Source organism: Danio rerio, chromosome 12 (assembly GCF_052040795.2).
Source record: "Danio rerio strain M-AB ecotype USA chromosome 12, GRCz13ab, whole genome shotgun sequence".
Classification (NCBI taxonomy): Eukaryota; Metazoa; Chordata; class Actinopteri; order Cypriniformes; family Danionidae; genus Danio; species Danio rerio.
The window spans coordinates 4,842,891-4,862,438 of record NC_141032.1 but is presented as its reverse complement, the minus strand read 5'-3'; the positions used below and the strand labels follow the sequence as shown (position 1 = coordinate 4,862,438).

Here is a 19,548-nt window from a genome sequence, read left to right as displayed (position 1 = left end):
GTCTTCTGTAGATGACTAAATCTAGTGGAAATGTTTTTAGGATTGATAGTCTCATGCCGTACCAACTGAGCTATTGTTCAGGAGGGCAATAAGGGGTGGGGCTTTCCATACCGGAAGTTGAACCCTGGCTGCCTAAATGAAAGCCAGGAGTATTTTCCTGTTTTAGGACATTTTTTTTTAAAGATTAGAAATTTTACATAGGTTTGGGTACATTTTTGCTAGGTCTTTTAACATCATCAGTCTGTATTGCAATAGTGCGCTAAAACACCACTAACAAGGTGGTAAGAAATGAAAACGTTTTAGCACAACACCATTCATTTGAATTTGTTTGAATGCTATTTTACATGGCATTTATTGCCATACTTTCTCTTTAACTAATACTGTTAAATAGATTTAATCTGTACTAATTAGACTGTAAACCTTACCATTTCGCTGGAGTGCACTATTCTGTGCTTCTGAATGGCCGTATTTAAAATTCTGTCATGTTTTGTCTGGTGCAAACAATCTAATTATTCGATAGAGTTCGAGTCAGGTGAAGAAAAGTTCCAGAAAGCAGGTACACTCTTAGATATAAAGGTACACGAGTGGTCACTGGGGTGGTACATTTTCAAAAGGTTTAAATTTATACCTAAAAGGTCCATATTAATACCCCAAGGGTACATATTGCTACCTAAAAAGTACAAAAGGGTTCCTATTTAAAATTGTAGGCACTAATATACTTCTGAGGTACCAATATGGACCCTTCAAGTACAAATGTGTGTGACAGCTCTCGTACCTTTATTTCTAAGAGTGTAAGACAAAAACAAAAGCCAAAAAATAAAATAAACAAGTAAATAACAGGGTGAGGAGGTAGTAAACGTGGTAAAACTCAGGCAAGGGCTTTTCTTTTTCTGGATTTCTTTTTAAAACACTGTTGATTACTGCTTTTTAAAACACTATTGGGTTGGGTTTAGGGAAGGGGGAGGGTGGGGTTATCGGCCGGTTGGTCAGTCAGTCAGTCAGTCGACAGCGGCCTCTAGTGTATTTACGTAAGAACAGCAGGCGCGAATAGCACTCGTGAGAGAAATTTGACATCTGAAAAATCATACAAAGCGGCCTCTAGCAGATTCGCAAAAACAAAAACTGCAAAAAAAATTAGCTCCTGAGACATATTTGGCACTCTCCAGAAATACAAGGGTACATTTTCAGAATGAGTCTGGGTTGACCAGAACTACTGTCTCAATTCAACAAATTGATTGTGAGCCATTAAAGATTTCGAGCTCATTTTGAGGAACATGTTCAGTAATGATTGAAAAGCTTTTTTACTGAAATGGAAAAAATGTGTTTTCATAAAAACTCTGTATGATGTTTCTACTTAAGTGAGAAACTTTTTATTTTTGAAGGGGATAGACAAATGTACTTTAATTGAGTGACTTACAATATGTTCAGGCAGTGGCGCCTGCAGCCATATGGCTGTACGCACTATGCGTACCTACCATCAGAGGGCGCTAATTAATGCTTCTTTTTATTTATTTATTTATCACATAATTTCAATTGATTATTAAACAGCATACACTACGATATATTGACAAAGCAAGAAAGAATGACAACAAATAGAGGTGTGCGCTTGTGTGCTTCAAAGCGTTTTCCGCACCTTAAAATTACCATTCAGATAGCTATTGTTTAAAACAAGGTTCAAAACGAGCAAACGCTCTTTAAAACAGCTGAGCTTAATTAAGACATTTGCCAAAAGGCCTAAAACTAACGAGACCAATACTGATCCCCCACACAGAGCGGAGACCGTCTCATCAGCACCTGAGCCATGGAAACTGTCTCTTTTAGACCAGATCCAGCTGCTGCGCAGCAATCTCTCATGGAACCGCTACCACTCAAGGTGTTTTAAACAATTTTATCTCACAGACTGGCATAAATAAACAGACATCTTCATTCTCACAACGAGTTTCTGAGTTTTCTCCCCTTTCAACCGAGTTTGTTCCACCGAGGTAATATGGGAACATGTTCAGTGCTGTTGCGAATACTTTGTAAACGCCTGTCCTGCTCACTCAAATTATTTATATTAATTTTTTAATATGCCCCAATTTTAAAGATTACATCTTGAGCGTTTGGTTTTTCCTTGGTGCTGATGTGCTTTTATTACATTTAGAGTTTGACCAAATTTTAAAATTAAAATAGAAAATGAATTATGTCATAATGAACGCCCTTAAATACTGTCTTTGGTAGTAAGCATCCGTGTTTCTTGACATGACTGGGGAAAGGGGCGGGTGGTGCTGGATTAGTGCGTATCTTGGCATAAAATCCTGCAGGTGCCCTTGTGGTTAGGTACATTTAAAAACCATTTTATACTCTGACTCATTATGTGTAATGTGTTTTATGTTTGTTCCTTTATAATTTCCATATTATCTGTGGGCCAGATCAAAATGAGTGTATTTGTTAAACATCAACAATAAATGTAAACACAACTTGTTTTCAGTGCATCAGTATATGCTTAAAGTTGTATGTCAACTCAAAGTATTGGTAATAAAGTGTTGATGCACATCTACACAAAATGGCTGCTGTAAAGACATTAACACAGCTGATTTCACATGCTCCCCATGTAAACAGACAACAGACAGGTAATGTGGTGAAGTTTGTTAGAATACTTTTTGATTCTGCTTCAGTTTTTCTTGTTTTAACATTAGCTTCTAGATCATGTTGTACTGATAGTACAGGGATAAACACAGGCTGATGTTTATGAGAAAAACATGCACCAACATGACACCTTTCCTTCTCCCTCACAGAAAGTGGATTCATTCCCGCACAGTAGGATGCCAGATAGGCCTGGGTGGCAGCATTTGACCCTAAATGTTTTTAAATCAAACAACTTTTTTTTTTTTTTTTTTTTTTATGTATTGAAGGACATCTCGGCCGGCTAGCCAGTTTTGCATGTGTATGACCCTGATTACACAAACTATTTACTGGCATTCCAACTTTGCCAATACACCCGTAAACCTGAAACCTCCTCCTTACACTCACAGACTGGAAGACTGCAGACAGTCAGAAGAGGAGATTGAGGTAAAGCTGGTTTTATATTCACACATTCAGACTTTCTCCTTAATAATATGATTTCAGAAAAGTATTCTTTGCAAATTCTACATCAGAGGTGTCAAACTCAATTCCTGGAGGGCCGAAGCCCTGCACAGTTTAGTTCCAACCCTGCTCCAACACACTTACCTGTAGGTTTCAAACAAGCCTGAAGGACTCAATTAGTTTGATCAGGTGTGTTTAATTAGGGTTGGAACTAAACTGTGCAGAGCTGCGGCCCTTTTGGAACTGAGCTTGACACCTGTGTTCTACATAGTGAAATCATATTAGTAGCCAATGGCTATCAAAGTACAACATTGTTCACAGTCAAATAAACAGTGTTAATGTTGTTCTGAAGTCATGCTAATGCATTCATCACTAGAGTTTGAGCAGGCAAAAGTCTGTCATACTGCTCTGCGAAAAGGTGCGGGGTTAAAAAATATGATTAGACATTTAGAAAAGCGAGCGATTGGTCAATGTTTAAAGTTTTTGTAAAGAGAGGTCATGTTTTAATCTTTGATTGGTCTCACGCAGCCACATGATGCAATTTCGCAGGTCAGAATACACCAAGCAATGCAGAGAACTGCAAAACTTGTCGCACAAGCTTGCGTTTCCGGTCTAATGCATTCGTCTGCGTATGAATGGAAGTTTATGGGGCGAAAAGTCCAGTGTGATCGTGGCTTTACATGTAATTTCAGACTGAGGTCAAATCCCAATTCTAGTTTTGTACCCCTACTACCCCTCCTCCTTGGCCCTTTGAAACAAAGTGTGAAAGGGAAGGGCTGCAAAATGTACCCCTATAGGCTGGTTTATACTTCTGCATCAAGCACACACGTATGCTACGGCCCTGACGCATAGCCCTATATAAATGTAACTACACGTCTCAACGATGCGTAGCGCAAGCTCTGTGATTTTTCGTAGCTCTGTGATTGGTCGGCTTGGTTGCGCTGGCGAGTCTGGGCGGGACCAAGAGCCGCGCGACGGGCACGAGCCCAATGGAGCGATTGTTTACAAGTGTGGAGTCCTGTGAAGGAGCTCCGGATGGAAAGTTTTGTTTTGTGTTTACCTCATAGTTAAAGTCCTTGCACATCCACCGGTTCCTGCCTCAAAATGAGCGAGTTTGAGCTACTTGTACATCCCGGAAGCGTTCAGAAAGAACAAAACACAGGCGAAGAAACTAGACACAGAGACACATTAACACCTCACTGCCAACTAGCGTTTTGGAAGTGTTAATTCAGACCAACAAAGACAGTGCGCAGAAAAATAAATGCACAGCTACCTGCGTTGCATGCGCCGTGGGTTACGCCGGTCACTTGACGCAGAAGTATAAACCAGGCTTAAGAAATGGGACACCACTACATTACCTGCACACGTCATCATATGTCATTGCTCTCTTGCTCTTGCTATATGAGACTGACGATCATGACTGCTGTAGTTATTTTTGATTTTTATCTTCAGGAAATCACTGAACGATTTCATGTAATTGTAACGATATAATGTGTCAATAAGCACGTAACTGTATAGTACATTTTCACAGTGGCCACATTTATGTAAACATCAAAAACAACACTAACATTATAGCAGACACTGTAAAAAGTTAATTCTCAGCTACTAGACTTTTCTGACAGGGGATTCGAGTGTCATTGAGTGACAGAATGTTGTGGTACTGCTGTACAGGAGTTATTATTAGATCGGGAAATGTGTGTTTTTATTTTAGGATTTTTTTTAAAGCATGAGGTAAAACACGAATGCGGTAATGAATATTTTAAAACATGTGATTGTTTGTTGTAAAAATTTTAATGATGACAAAAAATACTAAATTGTGCATCTCCTGACTTCCGTGTGCAGCCATGCTGCTGTTGTGGCTGGTGTGTTCTAGGAAAATTTCTTACCCCTTAGTTTCGAATGTGGTCCTGAAAAATCTCTGTTTCAAGGGGTATCTAGCCCTTCCCCTTAGCCCTACGCCTTCAAGTTAAAGAGAATTGGGACACCACTAACGCTTCATGTGAACGCACAAAACGAGGGGTAGGGGTAAGGGCTAATAGGTAGAATTCGGCCTTAATATTCAAAGTATCATGGTAAACAATATAGAGAGCATGTCACAAGTTGTCACTGAATGAATGTCCAAATATTCTCAGAGATGGGTTGCGGCTGGAAGGGCATCCGCTGCATCAAAACTTGCTGGATAAGTTGGCGGTTCATTCCGCTGTGGCGACCCCGAATTAATAAAGGGACTAAGCCGACAAGAAAATGAATGCATGAATGAATGAATGAATGAATGAATGTCCAAATATATAAAACTAACTTTACCGCAATGGAGAGGAGCGCTGTTGTAAAAATTACAACTGGTTGAGAGCCAACATCAAACCATATATTGCAACAAACCTTACTAGAAATCCATCTAATCCAAATCGGACTGTAACACAGTTGAACAATCATTCTTGCGACATACTGCATTATAAATCTAATGCCTAAAGCAGCTGCCCAAACCTGTGACAGGGTAAAACAGCTTAAACATTTGTTAAACAGCAACACAAATGTGAAAACAACTTGTTTTCAATATATCACTGTGATAAAAATTGTATGTGAACTCAAAGAATTGATTAAGGGCCTACTCACACCGTGCCTAAGCCCGCTTCCTGGATCGTTTGAGAAGTAGTGTGAGTGAAAAACACGCCTAAGCCCAAAACAGAAGACGAGACGTGAGTTTTAAGGGACTGTTTGATATGGATTTATTAATCATTCTTAACGTTAAATGAATGCAAACTGTAGTTTATTAAAGATGTAAACCCCTCACTGCACGACAGCTGCACCTTCAGCAAACCTCCTAATTTCCTGCAGCTCGAGGGCTTTATGATTGTTTATGAGCTTCAAAAGTGGCGGATCTGTTCTGCGAAATATTTGACTGCGTCACTGTAAATCAAACGACTTAAACGATATAACTAAAGAAATCTCCACTGTGCTGAGCGAGAGCGCTTACTGAACAGCGCAGCATCGATGACGCAAGCGCGCCCAGGCCTGAATGTAATGTGAGTGCGGGCCGTTGGGGGAGACGGGAAGAGGGACAAGCGTGCTTTTGCCCGGTTCAAGGCAACTGTGCTTAGTGTGAGTACACCCAAATACGTCTGGATGCTTATCTACATGAAATGGTTGTCGTAAAACTATTAACACAAACACACTGTGGCTGCTCACACACCATGTTAATGAGAAAAAAAGAATGAGATGGAAATGCTTGTTTGAATGCTTTTTCTTTATTCATTTTCCTTCGGCTTAGTCCCTGATTTATCAGGGGTCACCACAGTGGAATGAACCACCAATTATTCCAGCATGATTTACGTGGCAGATGCTCTTCCAGCTGCAACCCAGTAATGAGAAACACCCACACACTCGCATTTAACCACACATAGACTACGGACAATCTACTTAATCCAATTCACCCGTAGAGCATGTTTTTGGATTGTGGGGGAAACCGGAGCACCCGGAGGAAACCCCCAACATGGGGAGAACATGCAAACTCCACACAGAAATGCCGAATGCCCCTGCCAAGCCCACAGACCTTCTTGCTGTGAGGCAACAGTGTTAACCACTGAGCCCCCAAGCCACCCTACAGTCATTTTAGTTTATTCAATACTCCATAGCGCATGTCTTTAGAGTGTGTGGGAAACCAGAGGACTCAAAGAAAACCCACGCAATCACAGGGAGAACATGCAAACTCCACAAAGAAATGCCAGGCCAGGACGTCTTGCTGTGAGGCGACGGAAACATTTACCTTCCTGCGGATGAAGCTAACCCAACTTTGCATTGCTAATCACAACCATTTATTTGAGTTATTTAGGAACTTGACAACGAACAAGCTTATTTGAAAACATTTGAAAAATGCACACTGCTTCTGCTCTCCATCATGAAAAGGTTAGACCCAGAAGCAATATGACAACCATTATGGAGGAATACAATAATACACGCGCTGACAGCAAAGAATTTGATAATATTGTTCATGTGGTGTTTGATTGGAATGTTGGCTAGTTTATGTATTTGTATTTGAAGATGACACACCCACCTCAGGTGAGCAGCGGAGAGCCTTCAAAAGGAGGGAAGGAAGCCAAGTTGTCATAATTCTGCAGACAGACTGGAGAAACAAGTCGAAGAGGTACAGTCATACTGGAGCTCCCTTATAATTAATATCATTTCTCACATAAACTTCCATTAACGGGACTTCTTTATTTAGATGATTGCCTTCCTGATCTCCTTCCTTGCTGCACTTCTGTGTGAATCTGTCCACAGTGACAACTCTGCAGTAGGTGAGTGTCATTGAAAGTTCATTTACTCAGCGAGAGTCTATTTTCATCTAATTGACTCGTAGGAAAGTAGTGAATATCTAAAAATAAGCTCTTGAAAATTAACTGTTTCACTTGATTTTGAGATTACTAATGCTGTCATTTCCGCCCAAACAGCATGGTGTTATGACAACCCATCGTGCAGTAAGTTTAAATGTTTATTAAAATATTAAAATGTACAAAACATTGAATATAAAAGGCTATAAGCAGTAATATTATGTGTAATTATTTAGGCAAGATGCTGCAGGTAAATACACTATCAGTAATAAAGGTACGCAAGCTTTTGCTGGGGTGGTACCTTTTCAAAAGATAGACACTTGTACTTTAATAGTTCATATGGGTACCAAAACATTTTAAGAGGAACACAATTTATTATTTTTTAGGTACTAATATGTACCCTTGAGGTACTAATATGGACCTTTAAGGGTCAAATTTGCACCTTTTGAAAAGGTACCACCCCAGTGACAGCTCGCCTACCTTTATTTCCGAGAGTTTTGAGTAAAAAACAAACTATAGCCATAGTTTTAATATGTTTGAATTCAGAACATTGTCCTCTGTGAAATCCTTCAGAATATGGATTAGATTAAAACTTTGAGATTTGGTGTACAGTGAGCTGCTGAAGTGGAGACTTATGAAGGGAAAAAAGGTTTAAAAAGCTTGACAATTTAAAAAAAGCATTGTAATTGAAATCTACAGATACTGATATATTAAGTGTGATGTGTTTTGAATGTTTTCTTAATACGGTGCTCAACATAAATGAGTACAGGCCTTATAATTTTCATTTAAATTTATATTTTGTATAGGAAGCTTAACGATATTGTATTTGTGCATTAGTCAGTACTGAAGCCAAATCTGCAGCTAATCTAACAAAACAACAGGATCACAGTCCAAAAACTAGTAGCCTGAATTTATATGTTAGCGAAAAATATTGAATCAAAAAAATTAAAAAGAGCAAGATTCGAGGGAAACAAATAAAAGTATAAAAGTTTTTTGAAATTGCAATTATTTTCCTAATATTTTTTACGTGAGTTTAAATGTATTATCTTTCTGTTTCTAAAGGTGTTCGGTGACTGAAATTATTTAATTTAATTTAATGAATATATTTATTTAATAAACATGTCTTGTTCAAATGCATCCAAATATATGACCCATATTCACTGAGAAATGGATAAAAGTATTCATTTTCAAAATGGCATGTACTCATTTATGTTGAGCACTGTATGTATTGTGATTGAAATCTACAGATATCGATTAAAAAAGTGTGATAAAAGACTGTTTTAAATGCCTTAATCAGACTTAATGAAAAAAATATCAGTTTATGTAAAGTCAAAAAGCCTAAAATCTCTAAATTGAGAGGTGCATGATAAAGTGTTTTTGCCTGCAGTGTCTCACCTTGATATACATGTTTAGCATTAATGTATAATCAAAGCATGCTCTAAAACTTTTTTTTTTTTAATCCTTGAACTAGATTTTACCACCTGGCCTGAACTTGCTCCACATTACTGCAATGGATCCAGCCAATCTCCTATAAATATTGTCACAGCACAAATTCTGGAAAATTCTAACCTGACCCAGTTTAATTTTACTGGTTTTGATGCCAACACCACCTTCATATCAATGGCAAACTCTGGCACCTCTGGTAAGGGGCACAGCACACTGGGAAAGCTATTGTTTCTTCATTTTGTTTAATGAAATGTGGTCGCTATAAGTAGTGACCTGCATATAAGCAATAATTGCTACAAAAGCAATTCACCCTTACGAGATAGTCACATGAGAAATATCAGAAGCTTTTACAAAAGAGCAGAGATGTCAGTGATGTACGGTTTGACAACAGAAGAAGGAAAGTTATGTTATGCCTCTTTTTGTTTGTACCCATATTGGTACCTATTAAAAGGTTATTTCATCCCAAAGTTCTGTTATTACTCACTTTTGTCACATTACCAATCCCCCAAGACCATTGTTCACCACTGAAACATAAAGTAAAATATTTTAGATGAAATCTAAGAGGTCTCTCATCCTTCATAAACAGCAACGCTGCCAAGGTGTCCAGAAAAGGAGTCAAAAACATAGTAAAAACATTCAACGTGACTTCAGTGGTTCAATTGTAATCATACAAAGCTCTGAGATACTGTAAAAAAAAAAAAAAAAAAAAAAAAAACTGTTTGTCTTTTTCCATGTCAGGTCAGGGTGTGCATTTACTATAGGCAGTATGACATTGCCAGTAGAGTCAACACTGGAAAACAAAGTGGTATTTACACTTTTTTCGGCACACACATTTTCCTCGAACTTTGTATGACTACAGTTGAACGGTTTTGACAATGGTTTTGGTTCCTTTTCTGCACTTAGAGGATGAGACGGATCTTGGATTACATCCATAATATCTTAATTTGTGTTCTGAAGATAAACCAAAGTCTTAGAACAACATGAAGGTGAATGGTTAATAACAGACTATCATTTTTTTGGGTGAAGTAACCCTTTGACATGTTTCGAACAAGGGAAAGAAGAAGAGTCTAGGGTTGTACAACATTGGATAATCTGATATTGCAATATTTTTTCCTGCAATATGAACACAGTTTCACTGGATGGTTTAAAAGGCACTAATCAGCAGTTTTCTGCAGAGTCTAACAGTATACTGAGATTGTATAATCACAATACAAAAAAATGCTTTTCTTATTTTGCTTGGTCTCGTTTCTAGTCCAAATATCAGAAACTTCTTAGAGCAAGTAAAAATAGTAGGGATGTAACAATGTTGTAAATACCGTCATACTGCAATAGTAATTTTTTTTATATTATCGTAGGCGCATGACTCAATAAAACTATATGAGAAAAGTTTGCTTAGGTGAATGAAGCGAACGGGAGGTATCGGGAACTACAATTCCCATCAGCCTAGGCGTGGCCATCATCCTTTGCGGTCTGTTGTCACTACAGATCCAGTAATGCGGAAATGGAGTGTGTTGCTAGTAGCGGGGAAGAAAAAGAGCTGGAAATGATCGAACCTAAAGCGGGTTTTAAAGCGGATGTGTGGAAGCATTTCGGTTTCTTTCTAAAAAGATACGAAAAAGGAGAAAAGGTGACAGACAAAGAAAAATACAGTATGCAGGCACTGCCAGACTGTGGTGAAATATAAGTCGGGGAATACGAATAAAAACAGTCATGGGGACTGCAGAACACAGCACTTTTGTTAGATTGATGCAGACATTGACTTGAACTGCAAAGAGACCTCTATCTCACTCATGGCTTGTCCTCTCAAGTGGTGGAAAGACAATGCACAACGTTACCCACTGCTGTCAACCTTGGCTAAATCATATCTCTCTGTCCCAGAAACCTCAGTCCCAAATGAGAGGGGTTTTTTTCTGTTGCAGGGGACATGCCCAGAGATCCCAGCTTTTAGCAGATTATAGTTATATGATAATTTTCCTTAAAAAACCCATATCTATCTAAGTGAGTGAGTGATTAAATGTTGAATGTGATGAGTTTTCAACAATACTAAATTTAAACTTTATTATTATTTTTTTTATATGGTTTAATAGTTTTTTTGTTAAAAAAATTGAAAAAGTTCCTGTTTCGAAACTTACAGATAGATGGCTAATTTGTATGTCATTGATATGTTCAGTGCTAAGGTAAATAAACACTTTTGGCACTTTTTTTCGAGTCTTTTCATTAGTTTTGTTTTTCCTGTAAATTATTCAATAAATATCGTACCGTCCCATTCATACCGAGGTATTATCGTACCGTGAAATTCTGATACCGTTACATACCTAAAAAATAGTGTTTTGTTTTCATCTTAAATAAGGAAATAAGTCAACATTAAGGGATTTTACATTAAAACAAGCAAAATTATCAGTCAGTTGGATCAGTGAAACAAATCTTGTTCACACTTTAAAAAAAAAAAATTAATTCTAAGTAAGATTTTTTGTGTGTAAACCGAGTAAATTCTGTATAAATGCCATAATTAAATACAGTTCTGTGGCTCCTGGTCAATTATAATCCAGAGTCAACATTGCACACCTTGTGATGTGAAATATCAATGCTGAAATTATATATTTTGCAGCTATATTAGAGTCAGACATCAGTGATGCTCAACATTAATGTATATTACCCCTTTATAGTGGTCGTCACCTTGGATGAACAAATAATGTCAGTGCAAGGAGGAGATCTTCCAGGTCTCTACGTTTCTAAACACTTTCATCTTCACTGGGGCAACAGCAGCTCAATTCCTGGATCAGAACACACTGTGGATGGCAAACAGTATGCAATGGAGGTATGAGTGGATTCATTTTAACTGTAAACTTCTTCATATATCTTAACACAACATCCTGAGATTCATTGTTTGTGTGTGTATGTATCTGTGTTTTTCAGCTACACATTGTGAACGTCCATTCAAAATACAACGGGAGTCTTTCTGCTGCTCTAGCTGCTAATGACAGCTCAGCGCTGGCTGTTTTGGGTTTCTTCATTGAGGTGAATTCTTACACATTCATTATTGTTTATATATTATAGATGAAAGCTTAAACCTATAAAGTGGATTAATATGTATTGGCCAACAGGGAACGAATGAAGCAAGCAAAGCAAAGGGTTGGGGCGTCCTAACGTCCTTTCTGAGAAACATCACTTATTCAGGTGAGACATTTTGTGTCAGATGTTTTGGAGAGATGATCATCAGTGTTGTGAATGGTTGCTTGAAGGGATAGTTTATTCAAAAAATAAATTAATAATTGTACAGTTTTACCCTTAAACCATTCACTGCAAAAAGAAATGCTTTTCTCACTTAAATTTGTAAGCATTTTCTAGTCAAAGTTAAACATAATGTCTTTCCAAAAATAATGTCAAAATTAAATATGTTTTTCGCAAAACAAGCAAAATAATCTAGTTTTTCCTTTTTACATTAAATGATTTTGCTTACGCCATTGGATATTATTTTGCTTGGTTTAAGAGAAAACTCTTTTCATTTTGCCACATTATTTTGGTCACACTTTACAATAAGGTTCATAAGTTAATGTTAATTAATGCATTTACTAACATGAACAAACAATGAACAATACATTTACTACAGTATTTATTCATGTCAGTAAACGTTAGTTAATGAAAATAATTTTTTTTATTGTTAGTTCATGTTAACTCACGGTGCATTAACTAATGTTAACAAGCATGGACTTGGATGTTAATAATGCATTAGTAAATGTTCAATTATGATTAATAAATGCTGTACATGTGTTGTGTTGTACAACTAATGAATCTTATTGGAAAGTGTTACCATTATTTCTTAACAAGACAGTCATTTTTGCTTGTCTAGCAAGATTTAGCTAAAAAATCTTTGTTAATGTTCTACTAAATAAAAAGCACCTATTCATTCTCAATAATCTGAGGGTGAGTAAATCTGTAAATTTTCATCTCTGGACGCATAATCTCTTTAATTCACTCTAAAACAGGGATTTTTCATCATTTATCCATCTTCATATTGTTCCAAATCTGAAACCCAAAAGAAGCAACCCGGGCTCATTGTGGAAACGTAGTCCCGCGAACGTTTCTGTAGACCGCGGAATACATCCCGGCGGGTATGTACGGCTGCAGTTTTTATTTTTGCGAATCCGCGAGAGGCCGCCGTTGTGCGCTTTTTCTCATCTCGAACGTCTCTCGCGAGCGCGAGTTCTCGCGTCAACCCGCCAGAGGCCCCTGTCCGACTGACCGGATGATTGACTGCGCGACCGGCCAATCGGCTGACTGCCCTCCTCTTTCCCTCAACCCAACCAATTTTACCGATTAACTCGCCCGCCCGCTTGCTTCCCTGAACCCGAGCAACGGTTTACAAAAGCCGTTTAAAAAAATAAAAGCCCTGATTTTTTTTTTTTTTATTCCACCGCGTTTTCGGATTTCGCCGCGTTCTCGCCCTGTCACGAAACTCGTTCACTTAATTTTTGGGATTCTGTTTTTGTCTTACCTGATTGCTGGAACCACTCTTCCCCAGACTCGAAACCGATCGCCGTGGTTACACAGTGAGCTGAGTGGACAAACAGGTTGCAGCGGGAAAGCCCTCTACAAGGAGGTAAGCGGTCAGCCGGCAAGCGCGAAAAGGGAACAGCGTCACACCGCCCCGCAGCGTTCGCTTGAAAAAAAATAAATGCAGCAGTATGTACCTCCCGGGACGTATTCCGCTGTCTCCAGAAACGTCCGCGGGACTACGTTTATAGAATGAGCTTGGGTTGAAAAGAAGATATTGCACAATTCATTCATTCATTTTCTTGCCACAGCGGAATGAACCGCCAACTTATCCAGCAAGTTTTTTTACGCAGCGGATGCCTTTCCAGCCGCAACCCATCTCTGGGAAAATAATGCAAGATATTGGGCCCTATCATACACCCAGCGCAAGGCACGACGCAATAGTTTTTTTGCTAGTTTCAGCTTGACGCAAGAGTTGTTTTGACGTTTTGCATCACGCTGTTTAAATGGCAAATGCATTTGCGCTCATATGTGCTCTGGTCTAAAAAAGGAGGCGTGTTGAGGCGCATTGCTGTCGCGTTGTTATTTTGAGGAACTATAATAGTCTGTTCAATAGACCAGAACAAAGGAGGTCTAAAGTCTAGTGCAGAGCACGTTAGTTGTGCATCTCCCTTAAACATTGCTTAATACACACAAGATGTAGAGCAATACGCAAATATCTTTACATTTGAAAAAAAAAGTTAAGGGTTAAAATACTACAAAACATATAATTTTCTAGTCTACATGAATAAAAAAAACATACCTTCATGCCTTCTTTATCTCGGGGGGCTTTTTTAGTTTATTCATAACAATTAGCTTTTCTATAATATTATTATTAGCTGTATTATTTATTATATCCATATTTATATTTATTTTATTAAAAACAAGCTTAGATTTGTCCATCTGTCAGGTTTTAGACCATATGGGGCACAGCATGTGTGTTTGGAAATAACACACTTCGTTATTATTGTTCATTTATTCATTTGCTGGAAAATCAGAACTGAATTTAGAAATGGTTCTGAAACAAATCTTTGCGCTAAACAAACTAAATTAATTATGTAGGCTAATAGATGTCTGTGCGTACAAGAAGTTACCCTATCCACGAGAGTGAAAGTGAAAGTGAACGTAAAGACTGAGGAGGCTCATCTCTCATTCTCGCGCTGTAGATGCTCTGTTTAACTGTTTTCACGTAAATGGAATGGGAGATGAGACTCTGATTGGTTTATTCTCAAAACACACCTATAACTCATTAAGAGAATAAGCTCAACCCTGTTAGACCATGTGCCACAGTGCAAAGCAGATTTTTTCCATCCTTAAAATAGCAAAAGTGGATTCTGACACGCCCTTAATGTGTTTTGGACTTTGCGCATGGATCGTCAAAATAGAGGCCAATTTAATAATAAAATAATAAAATATATTAAAATAATATATTAAAATAAATAACAAAAAAATAATAACAAATTTATAAAATGAAATAATAGTCATATTTGGCCTATTGTGATGTGCATGAGTCAAAAAATTAAATGGAGAAAACAATGCAGGGTGGGGCGTTTTCCATAATTTGTAAATTGATTGGATAGGTGACGTTTGCTTTATGTAGAACTCGTGTGATTGACAGCTTGATCCTGCCCTTGCACTATAATGAGACATGGGATTTTTAAGATACTTAAATGATAATGAATTGGTAAAAAATAATGTGCAGAGTAAATAAAAAAAAAATAATTCATAACTTTACTTTGATGATGGATTTTTGTTTTAACAAAGACAGAAAATCGATGGCATCTATGATCAAATACAACATTATGCAAACAAAACACACGGATAAATGTCTTTTGTTTACTACAGAAGAAAAATAACATAAAACTTTTGAAAAAGCAATGAAACATTCTTAACATTTTGAACTTCCTTACACTGTTTTAACTTTTTATGTGTGCAGGTAATGCAACCGTTGACATTATGAATCAAACCTCAATGAACAGTCTGCTTGAGGGAGTGAACAAGACTAAATATTACCGCTACCGAGGCTCTCTGACCACACCATCCTGCAATGAAGCTGTCATTTGGACTGTGTTTAAAGAGCCCATCAAAGTCAATAACAACTTGGTAAGTCAAGGCATCTCTATGCTATATGGGTTCCCAAGAGTCAGTTTCTGGAATATCATGGGCTTTTAAAAGGTCCATTTCAGACAATGAAAGTCTAAACAAATTTCATTGTCTGAAATTTGTTTAGACAAACAAAATTTGTTATTTTCTATAGAAATATCACTGGGACATTTTCAAAAGGTACACATTTGTACCAAAAGTGTCTAAATCGATACTTTAAAAGTAGATATTAGTAGCTAAAAATTTAAAGAGGTAAACTTTTGTACTTTTAAAGCATCATAGTATCGTGCTCATTGCGCCTTTGTCTCAATAAAACAGTTTTACAACATGCAAATTTGCATCCAATATTAACTCTGTCATAGTGGTACATTCACAATGCTTATTCATATTGACAAAAATATATTAAAGCCTTGATGGTTAAACATTAAGACCAAAAATGGCTCCGCAGATACCTGAGGAGAGCCTTATGCACGCACCACTACAAAGCCTGTCAAACAGTCCAACATTACAAGATTGTAAACTGTCAAAACTCTACAAAGTTTACAGATAAACACATTTGGTTAAGGTGTGTAAACTGAAAGGAAACAGTACATAGAAACATGTATCCATGATGTGCAGGTCTTAAAGGGCCAGCAGCAGACTAATATACTCGACATGCTGGTGTTTGTCATTCACCCCATAACTCATAATTCACCCCAAATTTTGTATTTTGTCAATATTTGCTCACTCTGATAATTTGCTTATTCAGTATTTATGTATTAATATCCATTTGATGTTAATAAAGCAACAAAAACATTTAAAGAATCATGATAAAATCGTGAATTTGATTTTCCTGGAAAAAATTTTGGTATTTTTTTGCCATATTATATTTGGCCCTAACTAATGTAGACCCTTTAGTACAAAAGTGTATCATTTGAAAAGGTACAACCCCAGTGATGGCTCTCCTACCTTTATTCCTGAGAGCATAGACATATACAGTAGCATGTTTTTAAATTGTTCTGTTTCACAGCCACAAAAAAAAGCAGCTATATTTCCTCAGAACTTAATTTATTTTTTATTCTACATAGCACCGTATGTTTATTTATTTGTTTATTGGATAAACACATTTCAATCTATTTGCATTATTATCCATTTATCTATTATTATACAATGCATTTATTTACAATATTTATATACAAATATTTTGTATATTTTTTATATTTTCTATAAAAAAAATTTAACAATACACTCAAAATTCGACAATTTTTATTTTGGTGGTTTTTGGTGTCCAACAGTGTGTGGCTTAACTGTAACACCCTGTTATAACTAACCACGCTGTGTCGTGTGTTCCTTAACTGGCTAGCAGTCACTGTGTGTTTTTTACATCTTTCAAAATGGTTCCATCTTTTAGCCTAGAAGTGGGTGATTACAACAATATCAGATTTTACATACATATTTTCACAATTTTTTAAAAAGAAAAAAATATGAACTATAATAAAAATACTTTTACGCTGCAAAAATGGTTCCTGTGTTTCTCATCCAAAATTCGCCGAACTTTTTCAATAATTGCCAGGAAGACATTGTGGTGAAAACCTCAGAAGCATGCCATGATTAACCCTGAGCAAATACCTTTAAACTCTGTGTTACATTTAACCGTGCGTTACTTTGAGTCCCGCGATCCCCTATATTTTGTCCAAGTCATGAAACAGTTTTGTTTGTCTCCTTAAGTTTTTGTTGACATTTATCAAAATGTATATTTTCAGCATTCTCATAAATAAAGGTTCAAGAGCTGTATTGTAAAGTCTAAATTGGTACTTAAAAAGTCTGTATTAGTTGTTATTATTTAAAATAAGCTGAAACAACACAATTCTTCAATTTTTGGGAGAAGGACAACTTAATTGTTTTATGTTCAGTCCACTTAAATTTGTAAAAACAAATAAGTTAGCTTAATTTTATCCCGACAAACTGATTGTGTGGAAAGCAGCATTTCTACAGTGTTCTGCATGACATCTGCATGTTCTTAAGCTAAAAAAAACAGCTCATTTATTTTATTCCCACCCCTAAACAGATCAACCTCTTCAGTACAACGGTCTTTGCCAAAAATGCAAGTGCTCCAGTTCTGAATGTTAACAACTTCAGAGGAGTTCAGCCGCTGAATGGCAGAGTGGTGACGTCTCAGGTGGAGCAAACCGCGTCACCCACAGCTCCATCATCAGCCGCCACATCCATTTCATCCCTCTCCCTATTACTGCTCTTGACCAGTTTGTGTTGCCTGTAAATATACTATTAGTGATTTTATTAAAATAACTGGAGTTTAATAATTTATTTCCCCACTGCATTGTTCACTTTATTGATTGTGTTTGTTCATGATCGACATGGAAACATTTGATGAGATCCAGTGGTTCCTGTTTGTCCCTGTTGTATTTCTGTTTCTACATCTGTAATTTAAAACGCACAATCCACATCTTTAGAATATCGTTGTAAAAAAATCTTAGAAGTTAAAGTCAAAATAATTTTAACTTTCATATAAAGCTTGTGTGTGACACATTTGAATGTTTTGTGACTGTATACTATATGTATAGTGTAAGGATAAGCTTAAGTTTTTGGTTTTGGAGTGTAATGATGTCATGAAATATCATTAAATATAACAGAACGGTTCTCTGTTTGAGTGCAGTTTATGTTCATGGTATACATTTCTGGGCTTTTGGTCTTTCATGACCTGTGCTGTTGAGTCGGTGTGTGTGTTGAAATGGTGTGTTGATGCTCATTTTCCAAAAGGGCTGAACTCTGATAGAGAAGACAAGGGAACCGCTATGTATACTTTAAGACTCGTTATGACTTCCGTCATTTTTCTTACTCTAGCAAGCTATCCAGCGAGGGCTTCCAAAACAACAAAGGAGAGAAAGGTGAGAAAAGCAAGTTTTCTTATTACATTTTTGCTGTCAGGAATCCCCCATGTATAAAAACTTCTGCACTCCAGTGTCAGGCCTTATTACAGCAATGAAGGAATGCACTCTTAATGCGATCAGTGTCTATTCGCTTGTTAAGTGTGACGTCACATGAAGCGGCTTCCAGGTCCAAGTGCTCTATTCAACTGAATGGGAAGACTCATTAAATGATAATAATAAACGTTTACAAAGTGATTTAATACTTTCGAAAATCACGATCACAATATATATGTCCATGCCTAATATCCGTTGGCCAGAAAGTGACTTATTTTTTTTATAAATTGTTAAATTTTTGGTATTTGTTATGCAGCAAGCCCAGAGATTGTTATATACACTATGATTTTTATAAAATTAACTTTATTGTGTGATAGGAATAAAACGTGATCATAAACGAATGATTTCTTAACTCAAATGAGTGGCGGCTTGGACCCAGAAACAGCATTACATACATCACCACTTAACAAGCGGATACAAAGTTATTCACTATTCTCGTTTGTGACTTGGACGTTGCTCTTAGTGCCACCAAGGAAAAAGCTAGATCTTTTGATTGCGCTATGGTGGCTACGGAGATTCACCTCTAACTGAATCAGTTAGAGATCAAGCTACTCTATTTTCCTCAACCAGGCCAAAAAGAATTCAAGCTCCTCTGGAACTTTCTTCTCCCGCGATTAAAAACCTCTGGGGTTGCCAGACAAGAGCAGCTTTAGCCGTTTATCAGCACTTTGCACCAGCATAGATCAGTGCAGAAGGAGAACCCTAAAAAACAGGAATGTGGCAAGGCAACTCTCTCAGCTGAGGTCCTCTATGGTCTACCGTGGTCCTGCCACAGTAGAGCTTAATTTGTGCCGGAACACGCCAGATCCAAATCCGGATCCGATACCTCTAAAATCTGATCCAGCACCTCATTTTACTGAACCCCCTCCTTAACCACCCTCCTCCACCGTCCGCTGTTCACTTTCGCTTCTCCAACACTCTTCACTTTCGTTCGCGACAAATATCCCCCGCTCTTCACTTTCGTTCACAACACCCCTTCTTCATCCAACGCCCCGCCATGTCAACCACCCCATACAGCCCCCCCAACCCGGTCTCCACTTTCGTGCGTGGCACATCTACATCCTTGGGTAATATGCCGGATCTGTTACCCCGAT

General features: G+C 37.4%; 1 protein-coding gene across 1 annotated transcript; it reads left to right on the top strand.

Annotated features, from left to right (window-relative positions):
- Nucleotides 1-7,169: 7,169 nt before the first annotated feature.
- On the top strand, nucleotides 7,170-18,109 carry ca15a (carbonic anhydrase XVa). Its single transcript, NM_001081689.1, is given in 9 exon segments — nucleotides 7,170-7,207; nucleotides 7,286-7,358; nucleotides 7,512-7,538; nucleotides 8,863-9,033; nucleotides 11,504-11,655; nucleotides 11,754-11,855; nucleotides 11,942-12,014; nucleotides 15,307-15,473; nucleotides 17,521-18,109. Coding segments are annotated over 8 exon segments (975 nt in total). The 5' UTR covers nucleotides 7,170-7,207; the 3' UTR covers nucleotides 17,731-18,109.
- The last annotated feature ends 1,439 nt before the right edge of the window (nucleotides 18,110-19,548 follow it).